Source organism: Carcharodon carcharias, chromosome 14 (genome assembly GCF_017639515.1).
Source record: "Carcharodon carcharias isolate sCarCar2 chromosome 14, sCarCar2.pri, whole genome shotgun sequence".
NCBI classification, from domain to species: Eukaryota; Metazoa; Chordata; class Chondrichthyes; order Lamniformes; family Lamnidae; genus Carcharodon; species Carcharodon carcharias.
Window position 1 is genome coordinate 147,691,773 of NC_054480.1, and position 20,666 is coordinate 147,712,438.

At 41.4% G+C, this 20,666-nt stretch overlaps 1 protein-coding gene across 1 annotated transcript in view; it reads right to left on the reverse strand.

The window, feature by feature from the left end:
* Nucleotides 1-20,666, reverse strand: part of LOC121287635 (protein unc-13 homolog A-like) — a 298,606-nt gene that overhangs the window by 165,512 nt on the left and 112,428 nt on the right. Inside the window, exons 12-14 of the mRNA XM_041205568.1 lie at nt 13,718-13,789; nt 12,231-12,450; nt 8,695-8,922 (exon numbers count right to left, since the gene is read on the reverse strand). Coding sequence (XP_041061502.1) covers nt 8,695-8,922; nt 12,231-12,450; nt 13,718-13,789 — 520 coding nt within the window. The remainder of the gene's footprint in view (nt 1-8,694; nt 8,923-12,230; nt 12,451-13,717; nt 13,790-20,666) is intronic.

The following is a 20,666-nucleotide window of genomic DNA, read 5'->3' on the forward strand; positions in this document are numbered from 1 at the left end:
GCTCAGCTGGTGATGTGCCACCAACAAGGGCACAGGTGGAGTGGGTGGTGGGTGAGCAGGCATAGGCACCCTGAGAGATGACAAGTGTCTATCCTATGGATCCAAGACCACAGAAATAACATGATGCTCTTCAAGTTCCCATCAATAGTGGCTTCCATAGCCAACATGACAACCTTCTGAGTTTGCATGGCAGCTGTGAAGTTGTCTGGAGAGGTTCCAATGATATGGGAGGGAAGGAGGCACTCTGTTGTTAATGGGACTGACCACTCATTGAATGTTGGACAGAATGCTCTCCATGCTCTGTACAGAGCCTCAAGACATATTGGAGCTGGGCTCCTTCATGCTTTGTAACACTATGTGCCAAGCTTGCTGGCAGGACATCAGTGCACCAGGCATGTCTTGGTATATGCCTTCTTCAGTAGCCTGGACCCTCAAAGTAAGCATTAGAGCCCTCTTCAGCAGAGCTATTATGCAATCATGTATTATCTCCAGCTCCTGAACACTTGTGTTGAGTCATTCAACCTCTAAGCTAGCTGCTGAAGTACACATAGTGCCAATATTGGAGCTGATGTTTATTATGGTGAGACTGAGGAAGATGGTTGGCAGAGGGATTTCCACATTTTAAGTACAAAAAATAGAGGGACGAGGATTAGCTTGGGATGTGAAGGGATGGCAGAAAGAGAGAGAGAAGTGGTTAATGAAAGCATCTGGAGCTTTTCATGTAGAGTGTGTAAGTTGAGATAGCAATATGTTGAGTCTGAAGAAACCGTGCATTACCAGGTGCCACAGCTACAAATTTCCCCCACCCATGTAAGGCAGGGTGTTTTTATCAAGGGGTTGGGGGGGGGGGGGGCAGAGCCAATGTGCTCATGCAGGCTCTTCCTCCTCAGCCTGCACTCTGGAGTTGTGGGTGATATTCTCTTGCAAGAATGAAGGGAGTGTCTTAGTGACAGTCTGGTGACATTTTCTGTTAAAAACAATGGGTTGAATTTTCCCACCAAATTGAGGCCCCACTAGCCAGCTGGCAGCCTCACTGAGAGGTGGATGCTGCTGAGGCAGAAGATAACAGAGAGGGAACTGCTCCACAAGAATGATTTTGGCTGTGATTTGTGGCTTCATCACAGGGCACTGAGAGCAGCCTGCAATGGCTCTCTGACATCCCGAGAAGATCCGGAACTCAGTGGGGGGAGGCTGGATGACCATGCGAAAGGACCATCAACGTGAGAAAATGGCCTTTAAGTAGGGCCTTAATTGCCTTGATTAGCTGGAAGTCTCAGTGAAGCAGGTTGCTGATTCCCATGGCAACCCACCCCTGGGAAATTCGCTCTGAGGTGGGACAGCATCAGGAAGTCAGGTAAATTCAGTGCAACGTGTCTATCATGGTTGAATAGTGTGTCAGACGGGGAAAAAGTGAGCATAGGAATAAAGGCAAGTGTGAAGGGGAGGTGTAGTGTATCATGGTACACAGATTGTACGAGGGTAAACTGAAGCGGGGAGGAGAGTGTTGTGAGGATTGCAAGAAGTGAGACTGAAGGTGGTGGAGTTTGAGCCGATAGTAATAATTCTTACCTTGACAACTCCAGTGAGGTCAATAAACTTTTTCTGGAATTGCAGCCATTCCTTGGGTACTAAAGTCCCACATAGACATGCTAGGTAACCTCTCCCCATTGTCTCCTAATATAGTCCAGCCTGGAGATCTTTTTGTCCCCCCAAGGGAAATAGAATCTTCCTCCTCCTCTCCACTGCCTACACCAGGGTCTCCAAGACAGCCTTTAATGGCCACTCAGTGCCTGATGTAGCCATTCTGTATTGACACATTTCCCCATTGTCTTCAGCCAGATGAGACCTCCCTTTTGAGAGGTGCTGGCTGCCTTTAAGCAGCCTCAGAAACATGATATCCAATAGGCATGCAGCGTGGGTAGCGCAGCTGCCTCCCTGTGTGACTGTAAATCAGATGGTAGCATAAATATTTTGCACTCCCCTTGTGTGCCCATTTCTGAACTCAGTCACTGCAAACCTGATTTCTTCTTCTTTCATAGTCAGTAGTGTTGGGACCTGGGATCATTACAAATCATTCCATCAGCCACAGCACATTATCTTTAGATTGAGTGCAGATGTGGAGCAACTGCAGAAATGTGAAACATCAGATAATGTGTTGTTTTAATCAGAATCCTACCAATGCTGTGTTGATCCACTAGATACATAAAAGCCTTTATGGAAAAGGAACACCATTGAGGAAGACAACTTTTCTTAACTGCAACCTCATGAAATAGGTAATGTGTATTTATACAACCCAAGAGATAACATAAAGCTTGAAGTGTATCAGTGCTATCTTACAATGTATATCACCCAATTTAACCAAACCTGAGTGCTGCAAAGATTGTGATTCTATAATACTAAAAGTGAGTTAGGATGTGTTAAGTTGAATCCAGCTAAAGCTAAGATGCTAGAATTGTGAAACTAAATTATTAAAATGTTAATGATAATTATGTACTAAATATTATCCTTCTCTACTTAGAAGCAGTGAAATATAATGAGTTTTAGTAACATATCCAAATTATTTCCTGTTTAGACCTCTATTTCCTTGAGGTGAGTTAAAGTTTAATTGCTGCTTCACCTAATGTTATACGGCTAAAGGCAACTGGAACTTTTCAATTTGGGTTGCATTATGCAGGAGGACTAAAAAGGCAAATTAAGTATCATAATAATATAGACACAAGAGTAATTCTGCATTTAATTTCCAACAGCTATTGAGCATTGACCCTTGATTATCAATGCCTTAACAAGAATTACAATTTTAGAATTCATTTGAGAACCATTATGAATCAGGAAATACTGAGCAGGAAAATGAAAAATATCAAGTCCAGGAAAAGAAGTGAAAAGGATTCGGAATCTGAATATTCAGGATCTGAATGCTTCTCTCATTGTAGTTTGCAACAAATAACCTTGTAAATATGCAATTGATTGCAACTGTTATAAAAATAGATCTGTAAAAGACATTTGACACCGATAAGTTAATAGAGAACATGGGCCGGATTTTACCCTCTCAATGCTGAGCGAATCCACATTAGGAGACCCTAGCTGGAGCCTGAGGGCCCCCAATTTTCTACTTACCAAGCTATTCATGACAAATGCCATTTTCCTTGGGGCGAGAAACATGGCAAGTTGTGATCCGCCGCTCACATAAAGTGAAGTTGGTATCGCCATTTAAATAGCTGCTGCAAATGCAATTTTCCCTCACACTGATATTTTCATTCAGATGGATGGGTTTCCCAAAGCTGTGCGAACCACACCAGGTAAGTCAGTTCACAGATCTTGGGGGATGGCTGTTGTGGAGCTAGGAACCTTTTGACAGGAAAGCTTGAAAGGTCTTGCAACTTCAAAATGTCAGAGTGGAATACTGTGCGATGATTTAAGTATGTTTTCAATACACTGATCGATCATAGGGCTCTGTCCTTAAAAGCTAAGTGACCATTAAATTCTGGGGCAGGTGGGACCTGTACAAGGAGGACGGGTTACACCTTAACAGCACTGGGACTAATGTCCTCACGGGGTGGTTTGCTAGTGCTGTTGGGGAAGGTTTAAACTAGATTGGCAGGGGGATGGGAACCTGAGGGGAAATGCAGAGTGGAGAGGAGAAAAACTGGCAGTGGGAAGGAGGGAAGTAATAACTGATAAGGAGGATATATCAGAAAATAGTATCAAGATAAATAGAATACTTGGAGAGTTTGATAGAATTAGAGTGGGCAGTAGTAAGTCATTAGATGGGGGTCAGAGTAAGGTGGAAATTAAAAAAGACTAAATCAGGCCTAAAGTGCACATATGTGAATGCATAGAGGGTGGTTAATAAGATTGGTAAATTACAGGCACAGGTTGGCAAATGGAATTATGATATTATTGATATAACAGAGACTGGCTCAAAGGAGGGCAGGACTGGGCATTAAATATTCCTGGGTACAACATGTTTGGGAAAGGAGAGCAGGAGGGAGAGAGGGAGAGAGAGAGAGAGAGAGAGAGAGAGGGAGGGAGGGGGAGAGAGAGAGAGAGATGGGGGGAGAGAGAGAGAGGGAGGGAGGAGGGGGGAGAGAGAGAGAGGGAGGGAGGAGGGGAGAGAGAGAGGGAGGGAGGGGGAGAGAGAGAGAGAGATGGGGGGAGAGAGAGAGAGGGAGGGAGGAGGGGAGAGAGAGAGAGAGGGAGGGAGGGGGAGAGAGAGAGAGAGATGGGGGGAGAGAGAGAGAGGGAGGGAGGGGGAAGAGAGAGAGAGGGAGGGAGGAGGGGAGAGAGAGAGATGGGGGGGGGGGAGAGAGAGGGAGGGAGGGGGAGAGAGAGAGAGAGGGGGGGAGAGAGAGAGAGGGAGGGAGGGGGAGAGAGAGAGAGATGGGGGGAGAGAGAGAGAGGGGGGAGAGGGGGGGGGAGAGAGAGGGAGGGAGGGGGAGAGAGAGAGAGAGGGGGGAGGGGGGGGAGAGAGGGGGGAGGGAGGGAGAGAGAGAGGGGGAGTGAGTGAGTGAGTGAGTGAGTAGTGGCAGTGTTAATTAAAGTTGGCATTACAGTACTGGAGAGATGTTCCAGAGGGGTCAAAGTTGGAATCTCTCTGGCCAGAGGTAAGGAATGGAAAAGATGCAATAACATTAATTGGTGTAGTATAAAGACCACCAACCAGTGGAAGGGATGCAGAGAAACAAACCTGTGAAGCAATTACAGGAAGGTGTAAGAATTATAGAGTAATTATAACAGGGGACATCAACTATCCAAATATAGACTGGGATAGGAATAGTGCAAAGGGACAAGACCTTGGGTGGGTTCCTGGAATGTATTCAAGATAATTTTCTGCAGCAGTATATTTCCCATCCAACGAGAGGGCAGGCACTGTTGGACCTGGTTCTGAGGAACGAGTTGGCTCAAGCGGATCAAATATCAGTGGGACAGTATTTAGGGGGCAGTGACTATTGTATCATAAGGTTTAGGTTGGTTATGGAAATGGACAAGGAGCAAACCAGAGCAAGGATAGTTAATTGGGGGAAAGCCAACTTCAGTGGGATGAGAATCCATCCAAGTTGAGTGAGTTGGAATCAAATATTCACAGAAAAGACGGTGGCTGATCAACGGGCCACCTTCAAAGAAAAAATACTGCAGGTAATGTCAAGGTTTATTCCCTTGATGGGGAAAGGTAGGAAAAATAAATCCAGAGCACCCTGAATGATGAGGGGAATAGAAGTGAAGATGAAAAAGAAGTGTGTATACAACAGATGGAGGTTAGAAATTACAATGGAGAATCAGGTTGAATATAGAAGAACCAGAGGGGAAGTGAGGAAACTAATAAGAAAAGCAAGGAGAGAGCATGAAAAGAGACTGGCAGCTAAACATAAAGGGAATCCCAAGGTCTTCTATAAGTATATAAATAATAAAAGAGTGGTAAAAAATAGATTAGGGCTGATTAGAGGTAAAAAAAAGGGGACTTGCATGAGGAGGCAGGAGAAATAGCAGAGGTATTAAATAAATACGTTGCATCTGTCTTTACAAAGGTAGGAGATGCTACCCAGGCCGAGGTGAGAGAGGAGGTAACTGGTACACTAGAAGAATTTCCAATTGACAAGGAGGAGTTGTTAGAAAGGCTATCTTTATTTAAAATAGTTGGGTACCAGACTGGATGTGATGCATCCAAGGGTAATGAAGGAAGTGAGAATGGAAATTGCAGGGGCACTAGTGATAATCTTCCAGTCTTCTTTAGACACAGAGGTGGTGCCAGAAGACTGGAGAATGGTGAATGTTACATCCTTGTTCAAAAAGGGGTGCAAGAATAAAGCCTGTAAATATAGACCAGTCAGTTTGCCTTCAGTGGTAGGGAGACTTCTGGAAACTATAGTTGAGGACAAAATCAATAATCACTTAGACAAGTGGCAGGATAATTAAGGAAAGAAAGCAAGCATGGATTCATTAAGGGAAAATCATTTTTAACTAACTTGGAGTTTTTTGAGGAGGTAACGGAGAAGGTTGCAGTTGATGTATATGGATTTTCAAAAGGCATTTGATACAGTGCCAAACAACAGACTTGTGAGCAAAATTCTAGCTCATGGAATAAAAGGGAAAGTAGGCACTTGGATAAGAAATTGGCTGAGTGACAGGAAACAGTAGTGATAAATGATTGTTTTTCAGATTGGAGGAAGGTCTGTAGTGGAGTTCCCCAGGGGTCAGTGATGGGACCCTTGCTCTTCCTGATATATATTAATGATCTAGACTGTGGTGCTCAGGGCATGATTTCAAAATTTACAGGTGATACGAAGATTGGAAATGTTGTCAGCTATGATGGGGATAGTCTTGAACTTCAAAAGGACACAGACAGGTTGGTGGATTGGGCAGATAAGAGGCAAATGAAGATCAATGTAGAGAAGTGTGAGGTGATTCATTTTGGCAGGAACAATATGGAGAGACAGTTTAAAATAAAGTGATAAATTCTAAAGGAGGTGTAGGAAAAGAGGGACCTAGAGGTCTATGTACATAAGTCATTGAAGATGGGCAGGGCACGTGAGAGAGCAATTAATAAAGCATTTGGTATCTTAGGCTTTATTGATGGGGGCATTGAGTACAAGCATAAGGAGGTCATGTTGAACTTGTATAAGACACTAGTTAGCTCTCATCTGGAGTACTGTGTCCAGCTCTGGGTGCCATACTTGAGGAAGGATGTGAAGGCATTGAAGAAAGCACAAAGGAGATTCACAAGAATGATTCCAGGTATAAAGCACTGTAGCTATGAGGATAGATTGGAAAGGTTGGGCCCATTTTCCTTGGAGAAGATAAGGCTGAGAGGAGACTTCATAGAGGTATTCAAGATCTTGAGGGGTATGAACAGTGTCAATTGTGAGAAATTGTTCCCACTCAAGGGAGCATCAAGAACTAGAGGGCACAGATTCAACATAATTGGCAAAAGGAGTAAAAGTGATGTGCAGAAATTTTTTTTCACCCAGAGGGTGGCTGGAGTCTGGAGCAAACCTTCCTGAGAGGTGGGTGGAAGCAGGTTCGATCAAGGTATTCAAAAGGGAATTGGATTGCTATCGGAAAAGAAAGAAAGTGCAGGGTTATGAGGTTAAGGCAGGGGAGTGGGACTAGGTAGAATGCTCTTTCAGAGAGCCAGTGTAGGTTTGATGGGCCAAATGGCCTCCTTCTGCACTGTAAAGATTCTGTGACCAGAATTGTGTAAGTGTTTACATGCATTACAGTAATTTATCCATGGATATTGTGCTCTCATGCATCCAACAGCATTGAGAATCTGATTTAAATAGGTCAACTGGATATTGCGGCTTTGTTTTTTTACATTGTTTTAAAGTCCAGAGATCTGTTGAACCTTTGAAAGAAAATGAACAGATGCTAGCCTTATTTGACTGAATTCCATTGAGCCTTTAAAAAAAAAGAGCAACTTCAAGGCCTTTATTGTATTCGGGTCTGTGGGGCTTATTTATTCAGTTGTGTATTGCAATCCCATTGTGAATATATGGTTGAGTTCCAAACCCCACTAATGGAGCTAAGCAGGGATTGTTGACACAGCTGTGGAGGGGACTGTGTACATTGTGTGATTGACAGTTTTATGATCAGTTAATAGCAGTAAATGTTTTGAAGAGGTTCTTGAATGGCTGTTTGTTTATTTTGACAGATTAATTGAGAGGGGAGACTTTTATCCAATGGGTGTTTCAATAGCTGAGTTTGATTGACAGTTATGAGTGTCTAAAACGAACAATTTTTTTCAACTGGTGTTTGAATGGATGCCTGTCTTTTCAAATTTTCTGAGCATTTCAAAGACTTTCCAATATTATTATATAGCTCATGAGTTCAGTACCAAGTGGAAACAAGGGGGTGGGACGCAGAGGGTGCACGGGGGGGGGGGACGCAGAGGGTGCACAGGGGAGACGTGGAGGGTGCACGGGGGGTCGCAGAGGGTGCACGGGGGGGACGCTGAGGGTGCACGGGGGGGACGCGGAGGGTGCACGGGGGGGACGCAGAGGGTGCACGGGGGGGGACGCAGAGGGTGCACGGGGGGGGACGCGGAAGGTGCACGGGGGGGACGCGGAGGGTGCACGGGGGGACGCGGAGGGTGCACGGGGGGGACGCGGAGGGTGCACGGGGGGGACGCGGAGGGTGCACGGGGGAATGCGGAGGGTGCACGGGGGGACATGGAGGGTGCTTGGGGGGACGCGGTGGGTGCACGGGGAGGGACGCGGAGGGTGCACGGGGAGGGACGCGGAGGGTGCATGGGGGGGGGGCGCAGTGGGTTCATGGGGGGTGATGGCTATGGAGGGCAGAGATGGAGTATGAAAGATGCATGGGGGCATGGAAGTGGTATGGAGGGGACACCGAGGGGGAGATGCAAGGGCTACAGGCCTAACAGCCATGTAGAGAACTGGGCCAATGTCCCAATAAACAGAGGGAGGCCTGCTAAGCTGCTAGTCTCCGTTCCCGCCTCAGGTTTGCTTTTGGAGACAGCGCTCATGACTCCAGCTCTCCCCTGACTCTGGAAGATGAAAATTCCATGTGAATGCCTTTACTTTCAGAAGTCGGAAATGCAACGTCAGGAATTGGCTCAACTCTCACTTCCCGATGCAAAGGGAAAAATCTGGCCCAAGTGGTACAATCTACAACTACAATTTGTATAGGAGGTAAAAACATGGTCATTTTGTTTTGTTTAACAAAATCCACAACACCTACCAGTGATGTTGATCTTTGCTGACCACTTTGATGTACCATCCAGTACACTTTGCTTAATCGCCTTCATCTGCTGCGCATGTGCTGATTTTGGAAGTCCAAATACTTCCTGGATGAGCTCAAAGATTTCTGGCTTATTTCTTTCTCTGATTTTCATTCGATCCTTTAGAACCATGATGATATTTTGTGTTCGATCTTCTGCTCCATGTTTTGAACTCTTTTCAGCAGCACCTGAATTTAAGATAGCAGTAGTACTAGTATATGAAATCTAACAATATTTTGAATATAGTGGAATATTGGAATAGTTGTTTACTAATATACAGCAAGATTCTAAATCATGTAAATTGATGTGCTAAAAAAAATCACTTGTTTAACAAGAATTAGATAACTTTTTTATTGAATGTGTTTTTTTTTGAGGTCTTATCAATGACTCATATGTAATAAATGGAGAGGAATACTATGCTATGCTAAAGACAGGTTTTTCTGCAACAGAGCACATTAATGTACCAAAGCAGAGTGTCAGACTAGTCAGACATAGATTTTCATGCATGATTTTCCACTCAAGTCACTTCAATCTCAACAGTTCCATCAGTGGGTGCAATGAACAGACAACATGTGCTTTACTGCAGGCAAAATCAGAATTATCATGTTATCATGGAATACCTATCAGCCTCACACGAAACCTCCATATTCAATGCAGCACATGAGAGCTGTTCTTAACTATACATGATAGTGTGCAATGTTATGCACAAATTACTGCTAGATTGGCAATGACAGAGGCCTAAGGTGTAGGGTAAGATGTATGGTACTGGGAAGGCTTCAGGGAGAGTAAGAAATAGAAAAAAAACATGCTACAAATAACTTTGAAATTCCAAAAAACTCCAAACAATGTTGAGCTTTGTGAATGTAACCAAACCTTATTTTTAAGGCTGAAAAGGAAAGAGAATTTTACATCATTTACATACGCTAGCTCATATGTGATGTTGACACCTACTATGACCATTATACATTTGTGAATTCATTAAGATGCAGAAGATTTGTTTCCAAATTTGACTTCAAAAGCCTTCTTTTTTACTTTTCATTAATAAATCCTTCCCCTTCACCTAGACTTTTATATAACTTTTAAATGGTGTGCACGCCTATCTGGCCTTTCAAATTACGATCCAATTAAATAAATACCAGCACCTCCTTTGTGGTATTTTCAGCTCCTTAGAAGATTTGTGAAATTAGACTTGTCTACCTTGAACACCGACTTACTAAAGTTGTTCAGTCAAGTGCCAGATTTAAACATACTAAAAATACAGCAATGTATATGCAGACAACTCTTATTCAACCCTCAATAAGATGACTAGAGTGGCACAGCAGAGCAACTGAATATACTTTGGGCAGAATTTTCAGGTCAGTGTTCAGGCATACGCCCGACCCACTTGAGTGTCAAATAGCAGGTGATGACATCAAGAGAGCGTCCCAACATCATCCTGCCCTCTTGCGACATTTCAGTGGGTGGGGCACATGCAAAAGTTGGAAGTGTGCTCGCCGACAATTAAGACGGCCATTAAGCCCATTAAAGTTGTAATTGTCCCTGATTTTTCGTGGTCTGTCCAAACACATGGTTGGCGGACGGGAGAATCGGCCAAGTGGCCTTTACATTTATCATGAAACCTCATCCAAGGGTGGGATGAGGTTTCCGTTATTAAGTAAAAAAAAGAAACTCGATGGACAGAATTTTTATGATGTATAGGTTCAGGTGACTGTTGGTGGTGCTTGGACATTTTTATTCTGAATTTAAAATCTTTATTCAATACTTAGGAAGTCTTCAGCTCCCTGAGGCAGCTCTCTGCCTTCAGGGAGCTTTCAATCTGTGCTCGCCCCGCGCCCGCGCTTAAGTCACGCCCACCCTCTTGCTGCCCCCCTACCCCGGCAGCGCTGAGCATTTGAGTGTGCGTTTCGCATTGTCTGGCCGTTAATTGGCCAGCCAGTGTGAAATCGCAGTCATGGGCCGATCGCAGTCAGGGACCAATCGCGGTCCATTCCCCGGCTGTTCCCGGGCCCGCTGATCACGCCCACCCACCTGCCAACCTGAAAATTCTGCCCATTATTCCTTTTTCTCAGCCAATACAACACTGCAGTTTGAGTCCCACATTTATCACTTGATTTTAACCGTGAGTTTCTCTGTTCTACAGTAGACTGCTCGACAGTGCTGTGTGCTCCACTACAAGAGAGGAGAAAACTGTGTCATCCAATCTAGAACAATGTTACATTCTGCTCATTACTGAGCTGCCTTTAAGTTTCAAAGAGATAAAATTTCAATGTATTTAGTGCAAGAACATACTTGTTTAAATGGTACTTCCAATAAAATAGTTCAAATGGGTCTAACTGTTGTGAATACCTATAGTATACTAATCACTTTTTAAAAATTCATTTGTGGGATGCGGGCATCGCTAGTTAGGCCAGCATTTATTGCCCATTCTTCATTACACTTGAGAAGCTGGTGATGAGCTTTCTTGAATCGCTGCAGTCCATGTCATGTAGGTACACCCACAGTGCTGTTAGGGAGGGAGTTCCAGGATTTTGACCCAGCAACAATGAAGGAATGGTGATATATTTCCAAGTCAAGATGGTGAGTGGCTTGGAGGAGAACTTCCAGGTGGTGGGGTTCCCATGTGTCTACTACCCTTGTCCTGCTAGATGGTAGCAGTTGTGGGTTTGGAAGGTGTTGTCTAAGGAACCTTGGCCAGCTCCTGCAGAGCATCTTGTAAATGGTACACACCGCTGCCATTGTGTGTCAATGATGGAGGGTGTGAATGTAGATGGGGTGCCAATCAAGTGGATTACTTTGTCCTGGATGGTGTAAAGCTTCTTGAGTGTTGTTGGAGCTGCACCATCCAGGCAAGTAGTCATAGTCAAGGTCTTATTGCAATTGGGCATGGACTATTTCAGTATCTGAGGAGTCACAAATGGTGCTGAACATTGTGCAATCATCAGCGAACATCCCCACTTCTGACCTTATGATGGAAGGAAGGTCATTGATGAAGAAGCTGAAGATGGTTGGGCCTAGAACACTACCCTGAGGAACTCCTGCAGTGGATGTCCTTCAGCTGAGATGATTAACCTCCAACAACCATAACCAACTTCCCTTGTGCTAGTTATGACTCCAATCAACAGAGAGTTTCCCCCCTGATTCCCATTGACTTCAGTTTACTTGGAGCTCCTTGATGCCACACTCGCTCAAATGCTGCCTTGATGTCAAGGGCAGTCACCCTCACCTCACCCCTGGAGTTCAGCTCTTTTGTCCATGCTTGAACCATGGCTGTAATGAGGTCAGGAGCTGAGTGGCCCTGGTGGAACCCTAACTGACCATCAGTGAGCAGGTTATTGCTAAGCAAGTGCCGCTTGATAGGACTGTTGATGACCCTTTCCATCACTTTACTAATGATCAAGAATATACTGATGGGGCGGTAATAGTATACTAATCACTTTTAACATCACACCAAAAAGCTCCAGATAAGCAAAACAAAAAATCCATGCAAGTGACTTACGCTGTAAACAATCTGCATTGAGAAGATCTTGGCACTTTTCATGACATTTAACTCCACATTCAGTGCAACGCATTCCCTGGCGAGCGATTCCCCACAATAAGCCTTCACATTCATAGCAATATGTGGGAGTGGTTGCTGTCCACACTTCAAAATTGTGTGGTGTTGTGCAAGAAATAGGGTAGATTAAGGCTTGCAAGGTCTTCTTGTAAACATGGTTTTTCTAATAAACAGAAATCTTTCATTAGTCATGTGCTTTGCTGTATGGAGGATGGGATCAAACAATGTTTCTGTAGTATATATATTAATGAAAAATAAATTAGTTTTCTTGTAAAAAAAAACCTGCCAATTCTTCTCCTCACTGTATTGTAGCTAGCTCCTTGCATTGGGTTGACATCGATTTTAAGCTATTGCAGTGAGTCATCTGATACCAATTGAGAAATGAACTTCCTTAAACATTTTAAATGAAGCACTCCTTTCATGCCATAACATTTAGATACTCCTACCGCAATGACACTAAACTGAATGTGTATCATATGTTGTGGGATATGATATTAGTGTCATTGTATGAAAATATGTATTTCTTGTGATTGCAGTTCTTAAAAATTTAATCGACAACCATCACAAGCAGTTCAGCTCCATGGTACATATATAACCAAAGCTTAAAGTGGTGTAGTAAACAACCACTACCAAATTTACTTCTACTTAAAAAGGATAAGGAAATGAATCCTCTCTCAGAGGGCTAAAATCCAGGCTAAAGAATCAATTACAAAGCTTCTTAAGAGGACGATAAAGATAGAAACACAAAGATGGAATTCTAGACCTTTGGGTCCTGGCAGCTGAAGACACAATAGCCAATGGTGGAACTGTTAAAATTGAGGATACACAAGAATTGGAGGCAGAGATCTCAGGGCATTGTAGGGCTGGAAGAAGTTACAGGAATAAAGAGGGGCAAAGCAATGGAGGAATCCAAAAACTAGGAGAATCATTTTGAAGTTAGCACCTTACTAGACCAGGTGCCAAAATAAATCAGTGAGCATAGGGGTGCTAGGGATTTAGTGAGAGTTATGATATGAGCAGAAGTGCTTTGGATGAGCTCGGGTTTATGGAGGATGGAAGATCGGAGGCTAGCGCTGGAACAGTCAAGTGTAGCAGTAACAAAGGCATGGAAGAGATAACATTTTAATCTCCCAACCAAACTAAACCAACCTGTTTTCCTGTTTGCCATATACCAGGTATCTTGTGGTGCAATGATTATCTGAAGATTTATCAGGTGAAGGTGGGGGGGGGGGAGGTGGTGTTAATATTACTGCCGATTTATTTTTGTGTTTGGTCATGTTCTTCCTCCTTTCTTTTCAGAAGTGGATATTTCTTTTCTCCACCACACAAACAGAACTATAAATGACCATTTACACTTAGTGCAGAAGCTCGAAGATGATTCAAATTAAAATAATTTATGTAGGGAACAAAATCACACTAACTCATCTTACCAGTTCTTCATCATTAAGAGTACGAGTTGCCAGTGCAGAAGTGATGCCAGCTTTTCTTGACTGCACCAAAGACTACAAATAAAGAGATAAATTACCTATACATTAGAAGACATACCAAACATTTCTCAGGCAAATTCTGTTTTTCTAACAGCTGACATTGTGCAGTAAAATATAAGAGGGAGACTAATCCCCAAAAAGGAAGCAACATTACTTATTCAACGACCAAAATAGAACCCTATGGCCAGCAAAAAACCTTAAACTGTTTTAGCATTTCATAAACAATTCTATACAAGTACCTCACTTGCACATTTAGCATGTAAAAATACACTTTTCAATGGATTTTTAAAAAACAAACATATGAGACTATGTATCCAGCTGTGCAATGATTAGCTGAAGATGTATCAGTTGAAAGACTAAAGGCAAAAGATTAATACTAACAGAATTTAATGCATGGTACATTTGGCACAAGAGTGAATTTCTCCTAATTGTTAAATAGATAAACCAGAAGCAAAGATATCATAAGTGGCGAGATCTCAAGTAGAGTTACATTAAGGACATTTCATGCCATAAAACTCTTTTCCTTTATTAATTATATTGCCACCCATGCTGGTTTCGCTTGATACTGCAGTTATAACATTACTCACTCCTTCAGAATCTGTAAAACTTTGGATTTGAAAATTAGAAATAGTTTCATTAATGTGCCAGTAACTTCCAATTTAACAATTTCTAGAAATAAGCTTTAGTCTAAAAAGACCCATTAAATAGTACTGTTGCTAAAACATTGGATGAAATAATGATTTGGTATAAGGCAAACATTATTTGACACATCATAAGGAATCACTATGTTGGAGCTCAACTAAGAATTTTAATATTTACTGGCATTTGAATCATATTTAAGTAACAACTTTTAAACTGCTTAGCTGGCAAAGGCTTCTAAAAATTGCTTGGTCATTGATAAAGCTATGTTACTGTCCCTATCTAATTTGATCTAAACAATTCTACACAAAATAAAAACATGTGAAGTAAAGATGTAATTCAAAGTAGGAATGCATGAATCTTGAACCGAAATGATCCAAACTAGGCAGACAAATAACGTGGTACAGGTCCTTATAGGCAAGACCATAAATGCCAATTTTTGTAAACAGATCGCCTGCTATCCATATCTAACAACTCAAAATAAAATTGTATCACAACAAAAAATAAATCACAAAAGTCCATTAAATCCCTGGCTAACTTTGTGACAAGTTGTTTCTTGCTCCACTGTTAAAAAAAGACACTTTAAGCAGTTTGTTACAATAAGATCTGGATAAAAGATTGCCTTCAAAAATTGTTTCTGAAATTTAGTATCCAAATTGTTATTTTATAAGCTTGAAAACTTGTTACCAGGTAACTTCACATTTCAATTGCTCTGATAAGGTAAGAAACTGACCAATTAACATTGCCTGCAGGGATTCATACCACACTTTACATGACCTAGTTTAGTTCAGTGTTATTTGGTTCATGGTCTATTCATCACTAATAGATCTTCATTAGCCCTAAATTACACCACATATAAAGCACTTACCATAGCCTGCACAAAGTGAATGCAATGATGAAATAAATTACAAAACATTAATATATGGATTAGAACACATCTAAGGCTTGACATTGAACACAAACCACAAGGTCAGTCATCATGGACACTGTTGGCAAGATAGGAATAAGTTGTCTTCACATAAAAATAAGTCTGATTTGTGTGCCATTTTCAACTAATGGTTTAAATTTTTATATTTTGCATGCTTTGTTTTAATTTGGCAATTATTGAACAAGAAAAACAAAAAAAATTAAGCTCCCTCCCTTAAGGGGGAAAATTCCTGCCACTTAAATTATTATTTTTACTGACTGATTGTAAATAATTCTTGCTGGATAGCAAATAAATATTCTGTTCAATGCTATCCTGTTGATTGAATTTGAAGTGCATTACTTGTTTAACAATACCTTTGTTGATGTACACCTCTATTTAGAGAGATTCTATTTAAGTCCATAGTCTGAGTTTGTTCCATTGATATCAGAATCAAGAACTATTAGAATAACATGCTAAAAGACTTAAAATAATATGTCAGTAATTAATTGATGTCAAGCAGCTTACTCCATCCCTCATAATATTCAAATTTAGGCACTTCAACACATAATCTTAAAGGTTATCAAAATAAGAAGTATTAATTTGCTTAGCAACCAGGTTTAAGTCCACTGTTTTAAGATATTAAAGGTTAAAGCTATCAGGCTTCTATATGTCTTTTTAAATATGTTCCATAAATGCCTACACTCTTACAATATCAACTAATTATTATTTCATTTAAAATTGAGATATAAATTCCTTCCACTTTATACAAGTTTGTATTTATTTCTCCTTAACTTTTACATATTCCAATGTTATATAACATTTCCTAGCTGAGAGAAAAGGCATCTACCATGTACCCTGAATTCTATTTATGGCTTTTTAAAACAATTTTGCAAGTTGGTTCACAGAAATAGGGTACAGAGATTTTTCTGCTGATTCTACCTCTAAACCCCAAGGGTTTTTCTACATTTGCATCAAACTTGGTTGGAATCAAGAGTTGGTTATGCAAGAGCTAAAGCCATGATCTTTTTGTCTATTTCTCATCTTTGTTTGCAATCCATTCCACTAACATCAATGATTCATTCATATTTGAATATGTCAATAGGTCCAACTTGCAGAATCTGACCTATGCACAGAATCCTAGGCCTATTCCTGGAAATAAAATTATGTTACAATTGTGCCATAATGTTTTCTTGTTTAGGTTGCAATCTAATAAAACAGAACTAAATGTGGTGTTTACTGCATTTAATTTTCACATGAGTACTATTAATTGCTTCCTTCATGTCAAACAAAATGTAGAATCAAATTGTTCAATATTTTCCAGATGTATTTGCACTTTAACTATTTAGCATTGTTAATCATCAGTTTATTAACTTGTGGAGGTAGGAATGCCCATGATTCTGACACAGTCACAATTATCACAATTTTATGCACCTACATTAATCAACTCAGCCAGACACTATGCATGAGTGATCTTAAAGAGAAGCATATGGAAGAAGCTACTTAAGAATTTAAGTATTATAGGATAGCTCATGGAGTTCGACACAAGGCATCAGTAGTCTTGAAACAAAATAGAAACAGGAGCTTGGTATTAGCACCTTTACCTGAATATTATACCTTACTATTTTTAATTTACAGGAAGACAAAGTAAGAAAGAAAATTTCAAATGTTATGCTGTAGCAAGCATGTTACTACTATTATCTCCTATATACTAGTGATTGCATCTTTCCAGACTAGTTACCAAACATTCATGGAAATAATAGCTCTTAATTACCAAAAACAAGCATTGCAGCCAGTTGTGGATATTAAATTATATTACTTTCTCAAGAGGTAAACTAAAGTAATTTGCAACTACACGCAGTAATAATCTACAGATTGTGTTTTTAGGAGTCATTATGATGGCCAGTTTACAGGTATTACTGATATGTTTCTTAACATGCTAATGTGATAATTTCACTGAGCTAATTTGAACAAATGGTTCCAGTCACCATCACAGTGCCATTTTTATATACAGATAAAATAGATTTGAAGCAGAGACTCTGTAGTTAAATTCATATTTTTTTTAAAAGGGTCTGTAAATCCTGTAGTTTCCCTTTCTCTATAAAACAATGCAATACTTGTTTGCAATTATTGTGTTTTCATAAAAAGAACATTTAGTATGTGAACATTTCAGCAAAATACTACATTTTGGTTGTTAACTGATATGTTACCATGATCTCACATTGTGGTGGGCACACATTATATAACAGGTGATATTTGTAAAGATTGTTGTAGTTAGCTCAGCATTCAATGGTGCAGTTTAAATAGATTTACAACTGGAAATCTCTAAAAAATATTCTATCAGTTAAACCTTGAACTTAATTTTGAAACTGATCATTAAATGTAATAATCACTTTCGATTTCTAACTTTACTAACTTGTTCTGGGTGATCAAAGTCCCACCAAATTTGCAACAAAACATTTTTTTATTGTTGCAACTTGACAGTTCTTTGACCAAAAAGCAAAACCATAAATTATCTCTGACTATGTGGCATGGAGCTGTGCAATTAAAACAAAAATATAGCAATGCTCCAAACAGATCTATTTTGTCCAGCAGATGTAATACAGGGTATACTACAATACTCAGTATTAAAAGGAATAATTTAAATTACCCCCACACACTTGACATTCATATTTAACATGATATCACATTGTGGTGGGCATACATTACATAAAAGGTGATATTTGTAAAGGTTATAGTAATTACCTCAGCATTTAATTGCTTCATTAGTAAGCTAAGGCTTCATATTTACCCTCGCAAAAACAGGAATGATTGTCGATAGGCAATGTGTCATTTTGGTAATCACCATGGAATTGGTGCAGTGTGTGTAGGCCAACCATGGCTCAAAGAAGCCCTTAGTTGCAATTCTGATTCTCAGTAGCAAAATAATCATGTTGGTGTCAAAGTTTCTCCAGGTTGTACTTTCTTTTGCTGTGGACCTATGCTCACTGTAGATTAGACCAAAACTGATAAATGTCCAACTTGCATGTTAACTTGAGAGACCTTCAAATACTGGAAGTGATCTAATTTATTCAGCTTATAAAGGGTGCCAAGAAAGCCTTGCATAAAAGCAGCAGCAAATGGTGGAAAGAAGCAGAGATGATCAAGGATGGAGCATTACTCTCCAAAGTGATAAAACAGGTACAACCCGGCATTGGAATTTGAAGCCAGAAACGTCAGGAAGTCATTTGGGAAACTATATTTGAGCACATCGTGTGCCCCATTACAACCAGCTCCATCAATTTCCAGCAAATCCAGACTGCTGTGCACCTGCTGCTGCTGCCATGGGAGCTATCAAGCCAGCTTGTCAGAAAAGGCAGAACACTAACTCCTGCCGCTGACCAGAAAAGTGTCAGGAACAGTTGCACATGTGCACTTGGCCCACACTGCGGCCAAAGGCACTGTACGGGTATTTAAAAAATACATTTTTATTGATTTTTACTGAAAAGTAGCGTTAAACTAAATGATTATAATCAATTCTTCACTTTGGAATTTGGGGAATGTCCTGATTATATATCTTCATCATTTACAGAATGGGCAGAAACATGTTTTACAGACAGAATAGTTGCTCCATGATAGGTGGACTATATTCAAGAACTTGCAATTGGTTATGGACTGCACAGACCAAAAAATGGGTAACTTGAACTTTATTGTTTGTTTGTGTCAAGCCATTTTGCTTGTTTCAATGCAAGAAGCTGACACTCTGACACTGACAAAGACACTGCATCTGCGCATGTGCAGGAAGTGCTCCCCCTAGTTTATGGAACAAATAAACATGGCTGGAACAAAAAGGTAAAAGCAAAGTACTGCAGAAATCTGAAATAAAAACAAAAAATGGAAAACTCAATAGATCTGGCAGCATCTATGGTGAGAGAAACAGAGTTAACATTTCGATTCTGTATGGCCCTTCTTCAGAGCTAAAGAGAAGTAGAAATGTGATGGAATTTATACTGTTTAAGAGGGGGTGGAGCAAGATAGAAAGTGGAAGCTAAGGAGAGTTTGACAAAGATGTCATAGACACAAGACAAAGGGAATGTTAAAGGTGGTGGTGAAAACTAAAGAAGATGCTGATAGCGGCGTAAAGGTAAGAGCAGAAAATGTTAGCCTGTTCCTGCCCCACAGAATTAATTTCTTCCTACCTTGACCCCATTCTCTCTCCCCTTGTCCAGTCTCTTCCCAGCTACATTCGCAACTCCTCTGATGCCCTACATCATACAAATTTCCAGTTCCCTGGCCCTAACTGCCTCCTCTTCACCATGGACATCCAATCCCTCTACACCTCCATCCCCCACCGAGATGGTCTGAAGGCCCTCTGCTTCTTCCTTGAACAGAGACCTGAACAATCCACACCCAGCACCACTCCCCTCCATCTGGCTGAACAACTTCTCTCACTGAACAATTTCTCCTTAAACTTGTCTCACTTCCTCCAAATAAAAGGCATGGCTGTGGGTACCTGCATGGGCCCCAGTTATGCTGGTTTTTTTGTGAGGTATGCGCAACATTCCTTGTTCCAGTCCTACCCAGGCCCCCTCCCACAACTCTTTCTTTGGTACTTCGATGACTGCATTTGTGTTACTTCATGCTCTCATCTGGATCGGGAAAAATGTATCCATTTTGCTTCCAATTTCCACCCCTCTCTCACCTTCTCTGTCCATCTCTGACACTTCCTTTCCCTTCCTTGACTTCTCTGTCTCCTTCTCTGGTGATAGACTGTCCACCAATATTCATTACAGGCCCACCGATTCCCACAGCTACCTTGACTACAGCTCCTCACACCCCGCTTCCTGTGAGGACTCCATCCCCTTCTCACAGCTCCTCGACCTCCACTGCATCTGTTCTGATGATGCCACCTTCCAAAGCGGCATTTCTGACTTGTCTTCCTTTTCTTTAACCAAAGGTTTCCCCCATTGTGGTTGACAGGGCCTCAACTGTGTCCAACCCATTTCCCGCACCTCTGCCCTCACTCCTTCCCCGCCCTCTCAGAACTATGATAAGGTCCCCCTAGTCCTCACTTTTCACTCCACTGCCTTTGCATTCAAAGGATTACCCCTCGCCATTTCCATCAACTCCAGCATGATGCCATCACCAAACATATTTTCCCCTCAAACCCCTGTCAGCATTCCATAGGGCCCGTTCCTTCTATGATGCCCTGGTCCACTCCTCCATCACCCCCAACTCATCATCCCCTTCCCACAGCACCTTCCCATGCAAATGCAGGTGCAACACCCGCCCCTTTACCTCCTCCCTCCTCACTGTCCAAAGGCACAAACACTCGTTTCTGGTGAAGCAACGCTTCACTTACATCTCTTC